The sequence below is a fragment of the Panthera leo genome, chromosome A2, assembly GCF_018350215.1.
Source record: "Panthera leo isolate Ple1 chromosome A2, P.leo_Ple1_pat1.1, whole genome shotgun sequence".
NCBI classification, from domain to species: Eukaryota; Metazoa; Chordata; class Mammalia; order Carnivora; family Felidae; genus Panthera; species Panthera leo.
This window is the reverse complement of record NC_056680.1, coordinates 44702396-44719870: the sequence shown is the minus strand read 5'-3', so window position 1 is coordinate 44719870 and position 17475 is coordinate 44702396. Positions and strand designations below refer to the sequence as shown.

General features: G+C 38.9%; 1 protein-coding gene across 9 annotated transcripts in view; it reads right to left on the bottom strand.

The window, feature by feature from the left end:
• CNTN4 (contactin 4) overlaps window positions 1–17475 on the bottom strand; it is an 893585-nt gene that overhangs the window by 153004 nt on the left and 723106 nt on the right. For all 9 annotated transcript variants that reach the window (XM_042929999.1, XM_042929997.1, XM_042929996.1 and 6 more), the window contains 2 exons: window positions 11351–11453; window positions 8544–8728 (listed from right to left, as the gene is read on the bottom strand). In XM_042929999.1, coding sequence (XP_042785933.1) covers window positions 8544–8728; window positions 11351–11453 — 288 coding nt within the window. The remainder of the gene's footprint in view (window positions 1–8543; window positions 8729–11350; window positions 11454–17475) is intronic.

Here is a 17475-nt window from a genome sequence, read left to right as displayed (position 1 = left end):
AAGCATCCTACTATGAGGGGTTTCAAATTCAATTCTGCAAAGCTTTGAGGTCTCTTGGGAGGTATTTTCTTCAACTAGAGAAGGCTTGCTTTGTTTTAAACATAGAGAATTTGATGTAAAAAAAAAAGGAACTTAATGATTAAACAACACATGCACTACACTGAAGCCATCAAAATCTTGTCTTGGATTTGGAGCCTGGAGATTGAAAGCTTGTTTACACATTTAAATTGAGGAGAGGCTGGGCTTGACAGTGTCCAAAATATGCTAAGTCTTGAGACTGTATCTTTTTTCTTTAATTTTTTTAATGTTTTTATTTATTTTTGAGACAGAGAGAGACAGAGCATGAGCAGGGGAGGGTCAGAGAGAGAGGGAGACGCAGAACCTGAAGCAGGCTCCAGGCTCTGAGCTGTCAGCACAGAGCCTGACGTGGGGCTCGAACTCACACACCGCGAGATCATGACCTGAGCCGAAGTCAGACGCTCAACCGACTGAGCCACCCAGGCGCCCCTTGAGACTGTACCTTGAACTAACTGAATTCTTGGGTCTCCCAGGTTCTCTGTTAATTTGTGCTTCACTCAGACACCCCTACTTAGGGTCTCTTCACCTCTGTACTGTACTTTTGCTTCTGGAAATGACAATATCATCAGGCCAAGCCTCTCAAAGGTAACAATGATAAACTCTATACAAAAGATAAAAGCTGACTATGTGAAGGCAGCCAAGAGCAAGCATATTTCTATTAATAGGTATTCACTAATAAATACAACAGATGCGACTGGAGGAATTAGTCTCTGTGTGAGATAATGGACAAAATTTATGAATGTGCTTTGCACACTGTAAATGTTATACATACCAAGAGAACATTACCACCATTTCATATTTTTAGGCTAATATTTAAAGTACTCTGCCATCTTGTTCTACCCAGTTCTCTTACTTTCTCTCCAACTATGCCCAGAAAATACATAGCTGCCATGAAATAAGGGTCTTCTTTATCCTCAAGTCCAATAAGTCAGTTCTTCCTTGTATCTTTGTTCTTATCATTTTGTCTTCTTGGAATATTTCTCTCCCCTCCATCCCTAACCTGTTTTTACTCTGAAGAAACAGCTCCTCCATGAGGCCTTCCCCTATCGGCCAAGCACAATCCTTCTGAACACATACAGTTCATTTGGCACAAACAGCCTGATTAGTGCCATCATTTGTATTGTTTTTGTAAGGCCTTACAGCTGGTTCACTAAGCCCACTTTTGCTCACAAAAAAACAAGCTATTACTCTAGCCTAACATGGATTAATTTCCCTTTAACTTTCAACTTAATCACTACCTAGTGATTCTCAGAACCTGCTCTTACTGGGTTGATTTTATCCCTTCCTGCTCCTTCCCCTATGCACCTTCTGAGCAAAATACCACCAAGCCCTGACACTATGTATTTATGGGGTATCTCATCAGAATCACTTTATATTTGTTATTTCTCAACCCCATAATAACTTGTAGGTTAAATGGAATTTTCCTCATTTTACAGATGAAGCATAGGAATAGTAAGGTCTCAATTCAGAAAGTGGTCCAGTTAGGATGGGCATGCAGGCCTGCTTGCCTCCAACACCCATGCTCTATCTATAGGTTCTGAAAACATGTGCAACCTTACCATCAGTGGTGATGTGAGCATTTTTTGGACCTGTGTTTCTCAAAGTATGGTCTAAGGACCACTAGGATTCCCTAGGTCTCTTTCAGAGAGCCCATGACATCTTTTCTTTCCAACTACCTATCTGTAGGAGATTTCCTTCATATACTTCAACCAAAACAATACATCATGACTGACTGAACACACAAGCACATATAAGAGTCCAGCTTTCTTCTGTTAAAACAGACATTAAAGAGACTTGCAAACACATAAGCAATGCCTCTTTTCTTATTAACTTCTCTGTGAAAAAATATAATCAGTTTTGTTAAAATATGTTAATTATGTTAACAGGTCATTTTAAAATAAAGTATTTAATTAGGGGCAGCCTGGGTGGCTCAGTCGGTTGAGCGTCCAACCTCAGCTCAAGTCATGATCTCACAGTTCACAAGTTCAAGCCCTATGTCAGGCTCTGTGCTGGCAGCTCAGATCCTGGGGCCTGCTTCGGATTCTCTGCCTCCCTCTCTGCACCAGCACACACCCCCACCCCCGCCCCGGCCCCCAACCACCTCGCTCATGCCCTCTCTGTCTCAAAAATAAACATTAAAATTTTTTTAAATAAAAAATAAAAAGTACTAAATTAAATTGTTTTAATTTTTAATATGGGATATACTGGTAGATACTGGCAAAAATCCTTTGGAGCATTTAATAATTTTTAAGGGTGAAAAGGGATCTTGAAACCACAAGTTTGAGAACTCCTACTTTAGATAAGCACAGAAACTTTCAGATAAATGAATCTACTTATGTAAAACTTGCTACAAGTATATTTAAACAGTATTCCTTGCTGGATAAAAATTATAACAGTACCTCTGCATTCTATGGTAATAACGAGTGAAGACATTGAATTGAATTTCAATATATTGCCCTTGATGTGACTTTTTCTTCCCTAGTCTGAAGCTTCTCTTGGGGTAAGGACCTTGTGTCCCCACTTCTGCATTACTTCCCACTGACCCTTATTCACAGTACGTTCTCAGTATGTACCTCTTGAAATTTACAGCAAGCCAATTTAATGGAACTACCAGACAAAGAGAAGGAACAAAAATTCTTGACTTCATTTTAGTGGCACTGACGGTAACTGAGGGTCTCAGTATCAGTTCTGTCCAGGACAATTAAACAGACTATTGCTCTACTCCAAAATTACCTTATCTGTTGTTTTCATCTTTTGGTCACTATGTCCTTTAAGCCACTTTGCAGGGGCGAATATTATCTAGAGATCACATACATGTAGCATATCCAGGGGGAAATTAGTATGCTGTGCTGCATGATGCTTCTGTATTCACTTGTTGATGACGTTAGAGATACTCAAACACTGTTTGCACAGCCATCAAGCCTATAGTTTTGCCATTTGAGCCAAAGGACCATAGCATACAAGGTTTAGACATACATCTATATATGTAATTTGGAATGGAAAATAAAAAGAGCTCATTCAGACTCAATCAGTTGGTTATCTTAGAAAATAAGAAGAAAGAAAGCCAATTATTCATCTGGATGTTTTCATTTATGACACTGGTTGTGGGAAAATATGGAGAAAAAGTATCCAGATGATTAATGGATTTTCCCCCTACCTACTGTATTAAACTGTCTTATTGGCAGGAAAAATAACATGTGCAGTATAACAGAAAGGGCACTTGTAGCCATGGCTCTGATTCTCACTCACTTTATGATCTTGGGTATGTTATTTCATGTCTCTGGGCTTTATTTTCTTTACTTATAAAAATCAAGGGGTTGGCCGTAGTAGTTCCTTCCAGCTCAAACGTGACAGGATTCTATGTATCACAGCCTGCTCAAATACTATATTCTCTATTTCCTAATGGTGAAGAGGATTTTACTCTCTTAACACCTGTTACATATAGGAGGAATTACACAAAAGCTATTAAATATCAGGTTCTTTTAGTTCACACTTCATTCTTCTAAATGATGACTATAATACTATTGGTCTATTTGTGAAAAAAAAAAGGAAGTGACTATACAGACACAATGAGGCAAAAAATGAGTAATTATCAAGTGAATTAAGTCCATTTTGTACTTTCCTTTCCTTTCTTCAAAGATAATTACTTTAACGCCCTCATTCTACTTTGTCTGTGTAGACTGGCTACAATGCCTGATGTGACAGCGAGCTTTGTAGAGCTATGTAGCTTTGTAGAGAACCAGAACACCTTTGCCTGTGTGTAATGTAATCTCAGTTTCACTCTACCTACCACTTGCATACAGCTTAGCACAGAGTAATGGTTCACACAGTGTGGACTCTAGACAAACTGCATCAGCGTTACTGAAATACAACTTTAAAAAAAAATTTTTTTTAACATTTATTTATTTTTGAGACAGAGAGAGACAGAGCATGAACGGGGGAGGGTCAGAGAGAGAGGGAGACACAGAATCTGAAACAGGCTCCAGGCTCTGAGCTGTCAGCACAGAGCCCGATGCGGGGCTCGAACTCACGGACCGTGAGATCATGACCTGAGCCGAAGTTGGACGCTCAACTGACCGAGCCACCCAGGCGCCCCTGAAATACAACTTTTTAAAAATGCACGTTCTCGGGTCTCACCCCAGCTCTACAGAATCAGGACCTGTGAAGGTAGGGCCGAATATTCAGCATTTTAATAAATTCTCCATGTTATTCTGATGCACACTGAAGTACAAGAACCTCCAGCATGAAGGGACAAGCATGCATTTGGAACCTAGCTCTGTGTCTTACTATGTAAACTTAAATCAGCTACATAAACTCTGGCAATCAGTTCCATCTACAAACTGGTTTCATAAGAATGAGAATGTCTTACTGGTTGTACCTCCAAAATATATCCAAGTTTCTCTACTTATTTTCCTTCCTTGAGTCCTAGCCACTATCATCTCTCACCTAGATGGCTCCCTGATCGGTTGTCCTGTGTTTGCTCTGGGTTCCGCATCATCTATTCACCACAAAGCAACCACCGTGGTCTTCTAAAGACAAGAATCATATTAAATCACTCACCTGGTTAAAATCTTCCAGTGGTTTCCCATTATACTCAAAATAAAACCCAAACTCTGTGCCTGGCTCATAAAGTACCGCATAATCTGTTGCTCTCCTATGCTTCAACACTTTTGTCCTTTCTCACCAAGATTTTGTTATATTGGCTTCCTTGATGCAGCTCAAACATGTCAAGTAGTTTCCTGTCTCAGGGCCTTTGCAACTCCTTCCCTTCTGCCTGGAATGTACTTTCCTCAAAACTCTGGCTCTTTCTCATCCTTCAAATTTTGGCTCAGAGTTCAATTCTCAGACTAATCTTCCCTAATGACCTTATCTTATGAAGCCTTTCTTCTGCTCCTGGTTTTTTTTTCTATCACATCATCCTAATTACTTTCATTATAATTCTTATCACAATATGAAATTTTATAGTTCATTTATTTGCTTAATAGTATATTGTCTTTCAACTTCTAGTAAAATATAAGCTCTTTGAGGGCAGGGATTTGTCCTGCAGCCCTAGTGCCTAACATGTTCTGCCATATGTGTAGGGGCCTCTTTTGGGCAACAGCCTTGAGCAATGGAAACTTGATTGAGGCAAAAGGGCCCACAGGGACCACTGAGCTGAATGCAAACCGGTTCATTAAGCAAATCAACTCGAAAGAGCCATAGGCCCTAACTGACCATTCACAACCAGGCACAGTTCCTAAGATTACTGAAAAAGGGAAAGCTGTATACATTCCCCATACTTCCCCACTCTGCCCTATAACTATAGCCCCTCACCACCGCCTTGTGGCAGACAGTCTTGCTTTTGATGTCCTTCCCTCTGCTCCCTTGCAGTGTATTCAGTAGGCTTGTACCTCCTTTGTTCTGCCTTCAGTGACTTCTTTCACTGCCTCATGCTGTCGGCCCCTACACCATCCAACGGGATGCACCACAATACGTAGGCAATGAAAAAAGATATTTGTTGAACTAATAGTATATCAAAATCACTTTGGAAAATTTCTACCTTTAGCAACAAAGACCCATTGTATTTTACTCTTGAAAATTACAGACCTATTTGTATAAAGTTTTTTACGTTGAAAAATGTCTGAAACAGCAGATTAAAACTAGACCACACTGCATAATGTATAAACTTATCCTGTCACTATATTGTATACCTGAAACTAATGTAACATTGTGTGTCAACCATAAAACACAAAACAAAGACTAGACCACACCGGTCAAGTATAAGTCATGGCAAAAATAAAAAAGATAGGGTAGGGTAAAATGTTTTATATATGAACTAGTTTTAATTCTTCACACGTATCAAACAGGAGTAGCACAAGCAAATCTAAACACACAGGTAGAGTGGGAGCACACCAACCAGGAACAGGGGCTTCCATCATGCTGACACAGGGAAGATGGGAGCAGTGGAATCATGCCCAGCAGGCCTTGGGAGCAAGGTTAAATGGTTTCAGTGCAAGATGAGGAAAACTGCCATTTTGCTAAGCCAGATCAGAGGTTAGCATACGCATGGTTGATGTGGAGACTTTGATGAACGGAACGAGACAACTTGGAACCATAAAAGAGAAGCAAGCTTCTAAACTCAAACCCATGGTTTATAATCCCTGAGCACAGCACATCTTAACACTGTGAGAAATTCTCCTGTCGACAAAGGCAGAACATTCATGGATAAGTGACTGGGGCTATTTTCTCCCCTTTTGTGATCTACATAGTGATTTTAATTATAATAACTCATTTAAATTGGAGATCTAGACAGCTGGATATTAGGCACTCAGCATTGGGAAAACCCAATAGAGACCAAAAAAATGAGAGGCAAAAAAAAAATGACAGCCAAGCACTTTTGTATAATTAATCCCTCCTGTGACAATGAAAACAGTTCGATAATTTCTGTGTCACTGATATGCTAGTTGAGGAAAAACAAAAGAATAAACACAGATACAACAGCCAAACACTATTAAAGTCAACTGATCTGACAAGCTTCTAACACCAAGGGTGGTTGACAACTGAGAAAAAAGCTGAGTTATCTACAGAAAGCAGGCAAATTTCATTCTGCTTTTTCCCCCATGCATGGATGCAGATAACTCCATTTAAAAGGGAAACACTGGTAGAATCTGATTTTAATCTCCAGGGCAGGATCCCTGAAGGGAAAAAAACAAAACAAAACATTTTACTGCACAAGGCTGAGGGCCAGTGACAAATTCGATTCTCTAGAACGGTAATTCTGGAGTATTCTTTTTCCAGTGGAGAAAAACTTTGACCCACTAGGAAGTACTATGCCAACTCCTGGTTACAGAACATTTCATACCTCCATAACATACTGAAAACAGATATTTCACTTAAAAGAAAACCATGGAAGTGAAAATAAGTGTATTCAATTAGTTGAGCAACTCAAATAACACTTGGCAACAACCACAGCTGAACTGAAAAGTCTATTCAACTAATAAAAGAGAAAAAACATTGGCCTTTAACCTATTTTCAGGTTGTTCTTATCTGACATGTAAGGAATAATAATCACACTGGTGAGAAAAATGTGCCCTGAACACTTGAAAAATACATCAATTGCATCTCACTAAACAAATGTGTAACTCTTGGTGCCATGTTTTCCCTGTCAGTTAACTATGGCGTCTTTTGCTTTTTAACCAATCAAATACGGGATCAACTATCACAGTTTAAGAAAGGGCAAGGATCAAATATCAACTCCATCATTTGGCTTGAGTAGAATTAGCTCTTTATAATTGCTGAAGAAAGACGAATGATTAAAGAAGTGGGCAAATTTATTCAAACAACTGTTGCCCAGGTCATCACGTGAAATACCTTCTAGAACCATGTGGGCTCTTCTGCCTCCCTACATATATCAGGTATCTAAGTACCAAAAGCTGAGGGTCACGTGAGAGAGTTCTCTGCAAAGTAGCAGATACTCAAAATGTCCACTCAGTTTCCAATCACGTTTCTAAAGAACGTTTTATGACTAATGAACAAAATCTGGCTATATCTTAAAACCAAAATACTTTAGAAGAAGAACTGATGAAGTAAATAGAATTTTTGGTATCTGTTATTGCAAAAAATAAGAACATTTAAAACTTTTGCTGTAACTTGTGCCTAAAGAGCTATTCTCAGTATTTTAATACATACTGTTGTGTATTTAAGCCATTCTTGAATAATTATGAACCTACAATATTTATTTTCAATGCTCAGAAAGATGGGATTCAGGCATGTTCCAATTTGGCAGAACTCTATTTGCCTTCAAAATGCCTATCCAGTGAAATCCCTTTTTGGATTTCAAATTGACACCCTAACAGGGTTTCCAAGATTGGCTAAATTGACGACCACGTGCTAGCAGTTTCACATTTATATTATGTTTGGATCAATGCCGATGATTTGATTGGAATAGGAGCAGCTGCACATAAAGTCTTTGGGGTGAGAGAGATTTGTCATGCTCCACTCTGATAACTAAATTTGGGGAGTGTGCATTTTGAAATGTTCATGGTACCACATTAAACTGCTATCAAATAGAAGCAATTACAAAGAATTAACATGAGCCCCAAATCAAAATTCTAAGGAAGAAAAGCATACAGCTTAAAAAAAATAAATTAGGAAGAAGGAATAACAAAATGTTTCCTGCATCAAGTTTACAGCTTAATGGCAAGAGGAAACACGGTTCCTCTGCAAGTGCGTTCACACTAATATCCATCTCCCAAACACCTCAGACTAATTTCTTCCTCTCTGCTCCGTCAACATCCTTGTCCCCCACCCTTACTCTCCACACCCAGAATCACCCAGGGAATGCTAATTAGCAGCAAACCAAGGGTTTTACACAATCCTATTCTAAACAATCTTTTCTGAAAAGCCTGAACGCAAACCTCTTGGTTTACGCTTTTAATACCAAGGTCTGTAGAACTACAAATGATAAAGTGGGAAGGCAAACTTACCATAAAAAGTCAACTGTCCCCTTGCTACATTTTTCCCTCTTGAATTTTCAGCCACACATTCATATAAACCAGCATCCTCCTGCTGAAAATTGGGGATTTCAAGAATTCCACTGGATTTGTGTCTTCTGGCTTTCCTTGCTATAGGCTTTCCATCAGCTCTTCTCCAAATAATAGTTGGTACTGGACTGATAGAATAAAAAAGAGTGAATCAAATTGGAGAAAAGCATATCTTTTACTTGAACCTATGCTTCCCATAACCCCTTCCTTCTTGGTTCTAAGCATATAAACTTGCCCTAAACAGTACTCCCCAAAGCTCATTCATTCATGTATCACTATTACGATTTTAGCCATATCCACATTTCTAGTGTGATTATATATTAAGTGTTTTTCTTAGAATCAAATAACCTTTCATAACCTTAAATAAGGTAATATATCTCCTATACAATAGTAACACTAAAAAACATTTTTATATGCTTGTTACATATCTTTTTAGTACAAATGCTTTTTTCCACATCATAAACAAGAAAATAAAAATGTCCACGCACAAATGTGTCAGATTAAAGATGCGTGCAAATTCTTTCACATTCCTCTCATACAAGGTACAGGCCCTCTTATGTCTTGAACCTGCTGCGTTGTTTGACTACTTTGATTACTGAACTAAGACAGAAGTGATGTTGTACCGTTTCAAGGGTTAGGCAATAAGAAACTGGCAGCTTCTACTTTCTGTCTCCTGGGACATTCTCTCTAGAACCTTACCAACTGATAACAGCAGTTCACCAGACAGTGGTTTAGGGAAATTTTTACTTAAAATAGAAAGATAAGGAAAGCAGCCATCTGTGGGGTCTTTATGTACTCTCATGGCATCTATCATCCTACAACCATAACTGTTAGAGCACATCTTAAATTGCAAGGAGGGCATCATTGAGTCTGCAAATCAATGCTTTAGCAAGCTAACCACAGCTTTTAAGACTGCAGCTTCCTACCAGGGGATACAATTATTTACTTATTTATTTTTCACAAAACACACACACAGAGAAGTAATTAGACTAAAGACTTGCTAATCTTCTCTGGAAAACCTGAGATGGTATTTAAAAAATTAAAGCCATCAATTCTACTATACTTGTTTTAGAACAATTAAGTTCATTCAACAGACACCAACTCTAAATGCAGAAAGGGTTCTATCAAAAGTACATTACGGGTGCCTTTACATCTAATGAGATACACACTTAATACAGGCCTTTACAAATAACTATACTTAGACACAGTCTTCCTGCTCTTAAGTGGGCAGTGATGATGTATTTTGGCAGTTGGATATGCATACCCAAATATCTTTGTGTAGACTGGAGGAACCCAATTTTGGTCTTTTGTTTTTATTCCAGTGCCATTCAGGCAGTATGAATAGAGTTTAATTCACACCCCCTTTGAAGTATGAACAACAAGAATTTTGCTCTCTCTTCAAAAAAGATTTTTCAAGGTGTCACCTTGCATAGTGTACCAAATTTACATCTAGGCTGCCCAGTTAACCTGCTTTCACCTTTTCCCTGGATTGTGTTTCCCAATGTATATATTTAAAATAAAAAATGGGGCCAGGCTGCTTAGCAGTCTGGTTTCAGTCTCTTAGTAATAAATTACGGGCATTTTCTATTTCTCACATGTTGTTTTACAATTTGACTTTTAATGTCTGAACAGTGTTCAGTCCTACAGGTATGTCATAATTTATTTAAGGTGATAAGTTTTCAGGACATAAAAATTTACCAGTATATTTATGGTGCCAAAGTAAAGATACTGGTGTAATTTACACTGCCCTGACTTAAAACCATGGAAACCAAAAGAATCCTTTTATTAGAGCTGAAAATATAGTGATAAAAAGGAATACCTTTCTTCTATGGTTGCTGTAAACACAAAAAATATACAGAAACAGATCACATGCTGATACAGGGGTTGGGCACAAGCAAGTGCTGTTGCCTTAGCCATGATCTGGGCGCAGGAAGAGGATGGGGAGTTAGCAATGGGTTAGCGGGAAATAGGGTTGGGTGTAGAGATCTACATCAATCATTAAATTCCATAGATGATCTAAAATTCTCATTTCAGATGACAGTGTGTACCATTTATGCCAACCCCCCCCCCTTTTTTAGGGTTACTGGGAAAATCTTAACTGATCTCTTTTTCCATTTTCTTTGTGCCCTCTGAGAGATAGATACTCTATGGAAACGTTAACTGGATCCCAACTAGGCTTATCTATAATTCCACAGACTTAATAATAAAGTTGGGAGTAATTTTCAGGCGAGTCTGTAAAATAGAGACTCTCTTAAAGAATATAAGATCTTCCCTATCTTTAGCCAGAGAAGAAAATCCAAAGTAGAGAGAAGAGACTGGTAATTTAAAAAGAAATTCAAGAAAAGTTTGATGCATCCTCTGTAAACTAGGGCCAGACTGAAAGTCCGTATTTTTCTAAATAGTCGGCTTGAGCGTACCTCAAATGAAGGCCATTGTTTTCCTGTCATTCTGGGTTAGACAGCGTGCACATTATAGGTCACAATAATAGAAGAAAATACTTTTTCAGAATTGCCCATTCTCTTCTCCTTTGTGGCCATGTCAATTGTGGCAGCCTAATCCCCTTTGTGCCATTACATGTACTCTCTCCATGGTGAGAGGGCAGAATCAAAGATGCATACATGGCATCACAAAAAGAAAGGCCCGCCTTGCTTTTCAGTCACCTCAGAAGCCATCACCGCGAACAGTGCAAATAAACTTCTACAGCCGCACAGGCTGAAGGGTGAAGAAGACGGAAGAGAAACCAGACTTACTTTCCTAAGGCAAAGCATTCCAGCTTGACTGTTGTTCCTTTGGCGGTCGGCACCGTTTCTGGGAATTGCACTTCTATTTTTGGCTCATATTCACCCATCACCCCTGTGAATAAACAAAGGGACTAAGTCTTTGAGGCTCTTTTAAAACATACATTAGTGTTTTTGTTAATTTAGGATGCTCTCATACATCATTATGTGCACAATTAATTCCTTCATTTAAAGCAGGTTCTATCTCTAACCAGCCTTGAATTGTGGCTCTTCTCCCAGTTACTGCTAGGGGAAATTTTGTGTCACAGTGCCATACCATCTGCCTAGGATCAAATCCTCTGTGCATACAACTTCACTTCTTGAAAAACCTTTTTTCAAAAGGGAGTCATGGACCATGTAAAGAGGGGAGAGATAAAGTCCCAGTCACCAGGGAAATCAAATAAATGATCTTTTTGAAAACATACTGCAAAAAAAAATTTAAGTACTTTACCAAAATACTTGCTGTTCTATTATGTCTATGTAAGAAAAAAATCTGAGTAGTCAGTTACTCAATTACGAATTACTTTATCATTCACTTCCAACACCAACCTGAATTAATCATAAATTAGTACAGAGAAGGTAACATCAAATGCCAGTGACATTATATTCTGAACCAAGGTAAAAATGACAGGAGGAAGTAATACAGAAAACAATCTTTAAGTCATACCCACCGTCCCAAAGGCATGCTGACTTTAAGGTCATATTCTCTCACTTTCCTATATCGTAGGAAATTGTACAATTGTGGTCACGGTAACATAACCTAACAAACTAAGTCCATACTTTATAACTAAAAACCAGTCAATTATTTCTTATCAATAAATTATCTTAAAAAATTTTTTTAAATGTTTATTTTGGAGAGGGAGAGAGAGAGAGAGGGAGAGAGAGAGGGAGGGAGGGAGATGAGCATGGGAGGGGCAGAGAGAGACAGAGACAGAGCATGAGTGGGGGAGGGCAGAGAGAGGGAGACAGAATCTGAAGCAGGCTCCAGGGTCTGAGCCGTCAGCACAGAGCCCGACGTGGGGCTTGAACTCACCAGCCATGATATCATGACCTGAGTTCAAGTTGGACACTGAATCGACTGAGCCGCCCGGGCACCCCTCTTACCAATACATTCTTGACCCCATCTCCCACTGATCAAATCCATTTATTTCTATTCAATGTCTCGTCCTTTCCGTGATCTCTGATTCAGCTGTGCCAATATAAAATTTGGAATTATCTAACATACTAAGAAATGATAGGATCCTTCATTTCACCTCTCCTTTAGGCTTTCCGTAATTATAGGAAAAAAGACTGAGGGATTCAGAAGAAAAGGTGAAAGCAAGGAATGGACAGGGACAGGTACAATGACAGAGAGAAATGATTCCACTCATTTGGTTGAGGTGACCGTTTTCATCTGCAGCTTCAATGTTTGGGAAGCATCAAGGGGATTTTGCTAATGTGCAAAAAAGAAAATCAATGCTGTGAGATAACCTAACTGTCTAGCTAGGTTTGCTGTGAAGTATGTGGTCCAAAGTGCAAAGTTGAACATAACTTTGATTTTTTTTCCTTTCATAGAATGACAGGGAAGGTTGGATTTGGAAGGGGCCTTTTAAATAATTTAGTTCAGCATTTTTAATCTTGGCATTCATGGATGAACACTTTCCTACAGAGAGGACCTGCAGCTAGCAATCTATTCTCAAAAGGACTATAACCCACTCCCCCCAATGCAATTAAAATCGGTTCTAATCTATCCCTCCCTTTTGTGAGCAAGGCTGTAACCTCAAAGGGGTTAAGCAGTTTGTCTTTAGTTTTACAACAAACTAGTTGGTGTTCCAGTTTGTAAATCTGGTCCCCAATTCCTCTTTTACTATGGCCTCTCACCACCGCAATGAAGAACACTGGAAAACTAGATTCAAATACATTAAATCCATGTTGCCACATTCAGACACAAAACCACTCCTTCCTTTTTGGCCAGTTTGGGTTCCCTTCCACTTAAATTCGGGTTTGCCTTCCTTTAAGCATTTGCCACAAAGCTAGACCAGCAAAGAAGTGGCACTTGCTAATGACGGCATTCACCCACAGCTGCTGAACTTGCTAACCAACAGCCCATACGGTTGACTCATTGTGCCATAAATATCAGTAGTATGACTCTTAGCCCAGGAACAAGTTAACACCTTTTAGTGCTGTGTGTGTGTGTGTGTGTGTGTGTGTGTGTGCGTGGCTATGTACTCCAAGAGCAGTGTTAATTAAAAAAAGAATTGCTTTGGGAGAAAGAGGTCTTTTGTGCTCCCAGGAAATAACAACAGTCTGCACTGCAGTGTATCATGTGCGGGAGGGAGATGAGACAATAATGTTAAAATACAACAGGCAAGGCTGTTTTAGCAGTGATCAGGTGGTCCCCCTGCCTTCTCTTTCTTTAAACATTACATACGCATTAGGTTTCTTTAACCCAGCTCTGAAAGATATACCAAGGAGAAAATATATCTCACACAATCTTGTCCTGAGAAAGTGAGATATCACTGCAATGCAGAGACAGTGTGCACGGTCCTGCGCCCTGTCATCTCCTCATCCTAAACTCCTACTTATCAAGGCCCAGACTCAAAGTCCACTCCTCTAGGATCCTTTTTCCCTTCCCCTGTCTGGACTACTCTATACCTCACAGGGGCCTTTAAATGACCAGACAGCATTAACACCTCTGTGCCTCAGCTCTACTGTTTCCCCTGACTTCTTAAAAAAACACACACATTTACTGAGGTATAATTTACATACAAATTCAAAGATTTTCAGTAAATTTACCAAGTTGCAAAGTCATGGCCATAATCCACTTTTTTCAGCATTTCCATCACCCCATGATCCTTCATGTCTATTTATAGTCAATCCTCAGAACCCATTCCAGCCCGAGGCAGCTTCTAATCTGCTTTCTCTCTCTGATAATTTGCCTTTTCTGGATGTTTCATATAAATGGAATTATACACCATATGTTCTTTTGTATCTGGGCTCTTTCACTTGGCATAGTGTGATCAAGGTTCATCCATGTTGCAGAATTTATCAGTAGTTTGTTCCTTTTTATTGCTGAATACTATTCAACTGTATGGTTATACCATATTTTATTTATGTCTGTCCTGGTCATATTAGCAACAATGTGACACAAACGGAATGGCTTAAAGAAAAAGAAATGTATTCTCTCACAGTTGTGGAGGGTAGAATTCATAAATGAAGTGATGACAGGGCTCTGCTCCCTCTGACATTCTGGGTAGAATTGTCCCTTGCCTCCTCCTAGCTTCTGGTGGTGGCCATAAATCTTTGGTGTTCCTGGGCTTACACCTGTATCACTCCAGTCTCTACTTCTGTCATCACACGGCATTCTCTCTGTGTGTCTTCCCATTGTACTTTTATAAGGACACCAGTCATACTGGATTAATGACCAACTGCAGTCTGATATGACTTCACCTGAATTAACTGCACCTATAAAAACCATATTTCCAGATAAGATCATATTTTGAGTACTAGGAGGGTTACATCTTCAACATATCTTTTTTGAGGGACACAATTCAACTCATAATACCAGTTAATGGGCATTTATTTACGTTGCCTCCACTTTTAGTGATAATGAGTTATGCTTCTAAGAACATTTGCTTGCAAGTCTTTGTGTGGAAATGTCTTTCATTTTTCATGCTTCCTATGATTTTTAGGCGGATAACTTTTCTCTTGCTTCATGTCTCAGCTCAAATGGAGCCCCTTCAGAGGACTGCTTTCACTTAAACTCACCAAAAAACTACTGCCATATAAGTAATGTAATTTTACACATAAAATTTTGGGCCCCTCTCAAACAGCATTACTGTTGTCGATCATCTTTATAGCTATTTATATATATATATGTTATCTCTTTTTCTTTGTGTTTTCACTTTCTCGAAAAATGGAAAGACTTTCAAATTTTTTCTGTAATCCTCCCAAATCCTAGTTCAGTACCAGGCATATGAAAAAAAAAATTGTGAAAAAAAAAAAAAAATTGTGGGGTGATTGGGTGGCTCAGTTGGTTGAGTGTCTAACTCTTGGCTCAGGTCATGATCTCATGGTTCGTAGGTTTGAGCCCCACATCAGCCTCTGTGCTGACAGTGTGGAACCTTCTTGGGATTCTCTCTCTCTCTCTCTCTCTCTCTCTCTCTCTCTCTCTCTCTGCCCCTCCCATGCCCATGGTCTCTTTCTCTCTCTCTGTTAACGTTAATAGTATTATTTAATAACATTTAAAAAATCACAGTAAAAAAAAAGAAAAAAAATTGTGACGAGTAGAAATTTGTGGAAGGGAGGAAAAATGTAGGAATATGGGCCTTCTCCTATGACACATAATAGCCATTAAGTCAATCATGCACTTCCTTCCAGCCATGAAAGTCATTTCTAAAGTATCATCATCATGGCTTCTTGTATGAGTTCACTCACTTAGACCGTGTTTTTCTCTAAAATGAACTCTAGGCTGTTTGGGTGGTCATGTGGATGATTTCTGGGTTGATACACACTGATCTTTATTTACAGCTATAGAAATTCAAGTAACAGAGTTAGTAATAAGACAGATTGATCTGTGTTTATAGCAGTTGTTACAGGACATAAAGATATGGATCAGAGATGGGATGGCATAGTGTTCATGATGTTTAAAGAATTTTCATTATATATAAAGATTGTTCTAGTATTAAAGTCATAAAAAATGAAGGAAGCAATTTTCTCCAACTATATTATGAACACTTGGGGTGGGGGAGACACCTGCAAACTGTTCTATGTAATTGAGTTACATCTGAAACAAGCCATATTTTTATTTGACTATTTATTTCATTTTAACTATTTTGGCCTTTATTTTGTACATTAAATTTAAAAAGCTGTTGCCATTTAATTTTTTTTAATGAAACAAAAGGCTCCTTATAACTAGAGCACATTTTTCAAGTCGTTCCTTTGACCACCTGTACACTTTTGAACTTAATTGGTCTACAGCTGCTCTGGTGATTCACAGAATGATTAGGCAGAAAGAGAAAGGCCACTGATGGAATTGCTCCAGACCATTTTTCCATCTTCAAACTATTTAAAAGGTGGGAATATATGAAGGCCTAGCTGTGTCCACACACTAAGGTAAGTGAAAATAAAGAGTGCATATAATGGAATCAAGATCAACCAGAATATATAATCTCAGCCATATTCCCTTTCTCTTGCATGATTTCATTCATTCATGATACAATTTCCCTACAGAGACAACTTTTGCTTTCAATTTTGGACACACTTAGACACATATTTATAAACATAAAATAAAAAAGGAAATCTTAATTCGTTAAAATGCATCGTCAGTGTTTTCCATTCTGTGGAGTAAGAGAGCCACCATAACAATAGCAAAAATTACAACACTTAAAATTCTACACATCAGAATCATCAGGAGTCAAGAGCTTAGCTTTATTTATATTCTGATGGATTAATGCAGTAAATATTCATGTAATACCAACCATAAAACAGGCAATGTACCTAGCAATAGGGGCACAATGTGGGTAACATACACCTGGTTGTTACCTTCTTGACACCTGTAGGCTCCTCTTTTTCAGCGCATTTCATGGTAACAAGGCATATGTAGGCAATGATTGTTTACTGAATAACTGAAAGAGTTGACTTTCTGAGAAAGACATGGCTAGAAGTTACTAAGGTCTTTTTCTTTCTTTTTTTTTTTTTTCAACGTTTTTTTTTTTTATTTATTTTTGGGACAGAGAGAGACAGAGCATGAACGGGGGAGGGGCAGAGAGAGAGGGAGACACAGAATCGGAAACAGGCTCCAGGCTCCGAGCCATCAGCCCAGAGCCTGACGCGGGGCTCGAACTCACGGACCGCGAGATCGTGACCTGGCTGAAGTCGGACGCTTAACCGACTGCGCCACCCAGGCGCCCCACTAAGGTCTTTTTCTAAACCAGTGGATCTCAAACTTTAAATCACCTTGAAGGCTTAAGTTTCTGATTTAGAATGTGGACATGGAGACCAAGAATGTGCATTGGTAACAATTTCACAGGTGATGTTGAAGCTTCTGGTCACAGAGTACACTTTAAGAATGTCTGTAGGAACCACGAAGTGTTACGTCAAAGCAAAAAACATAACAT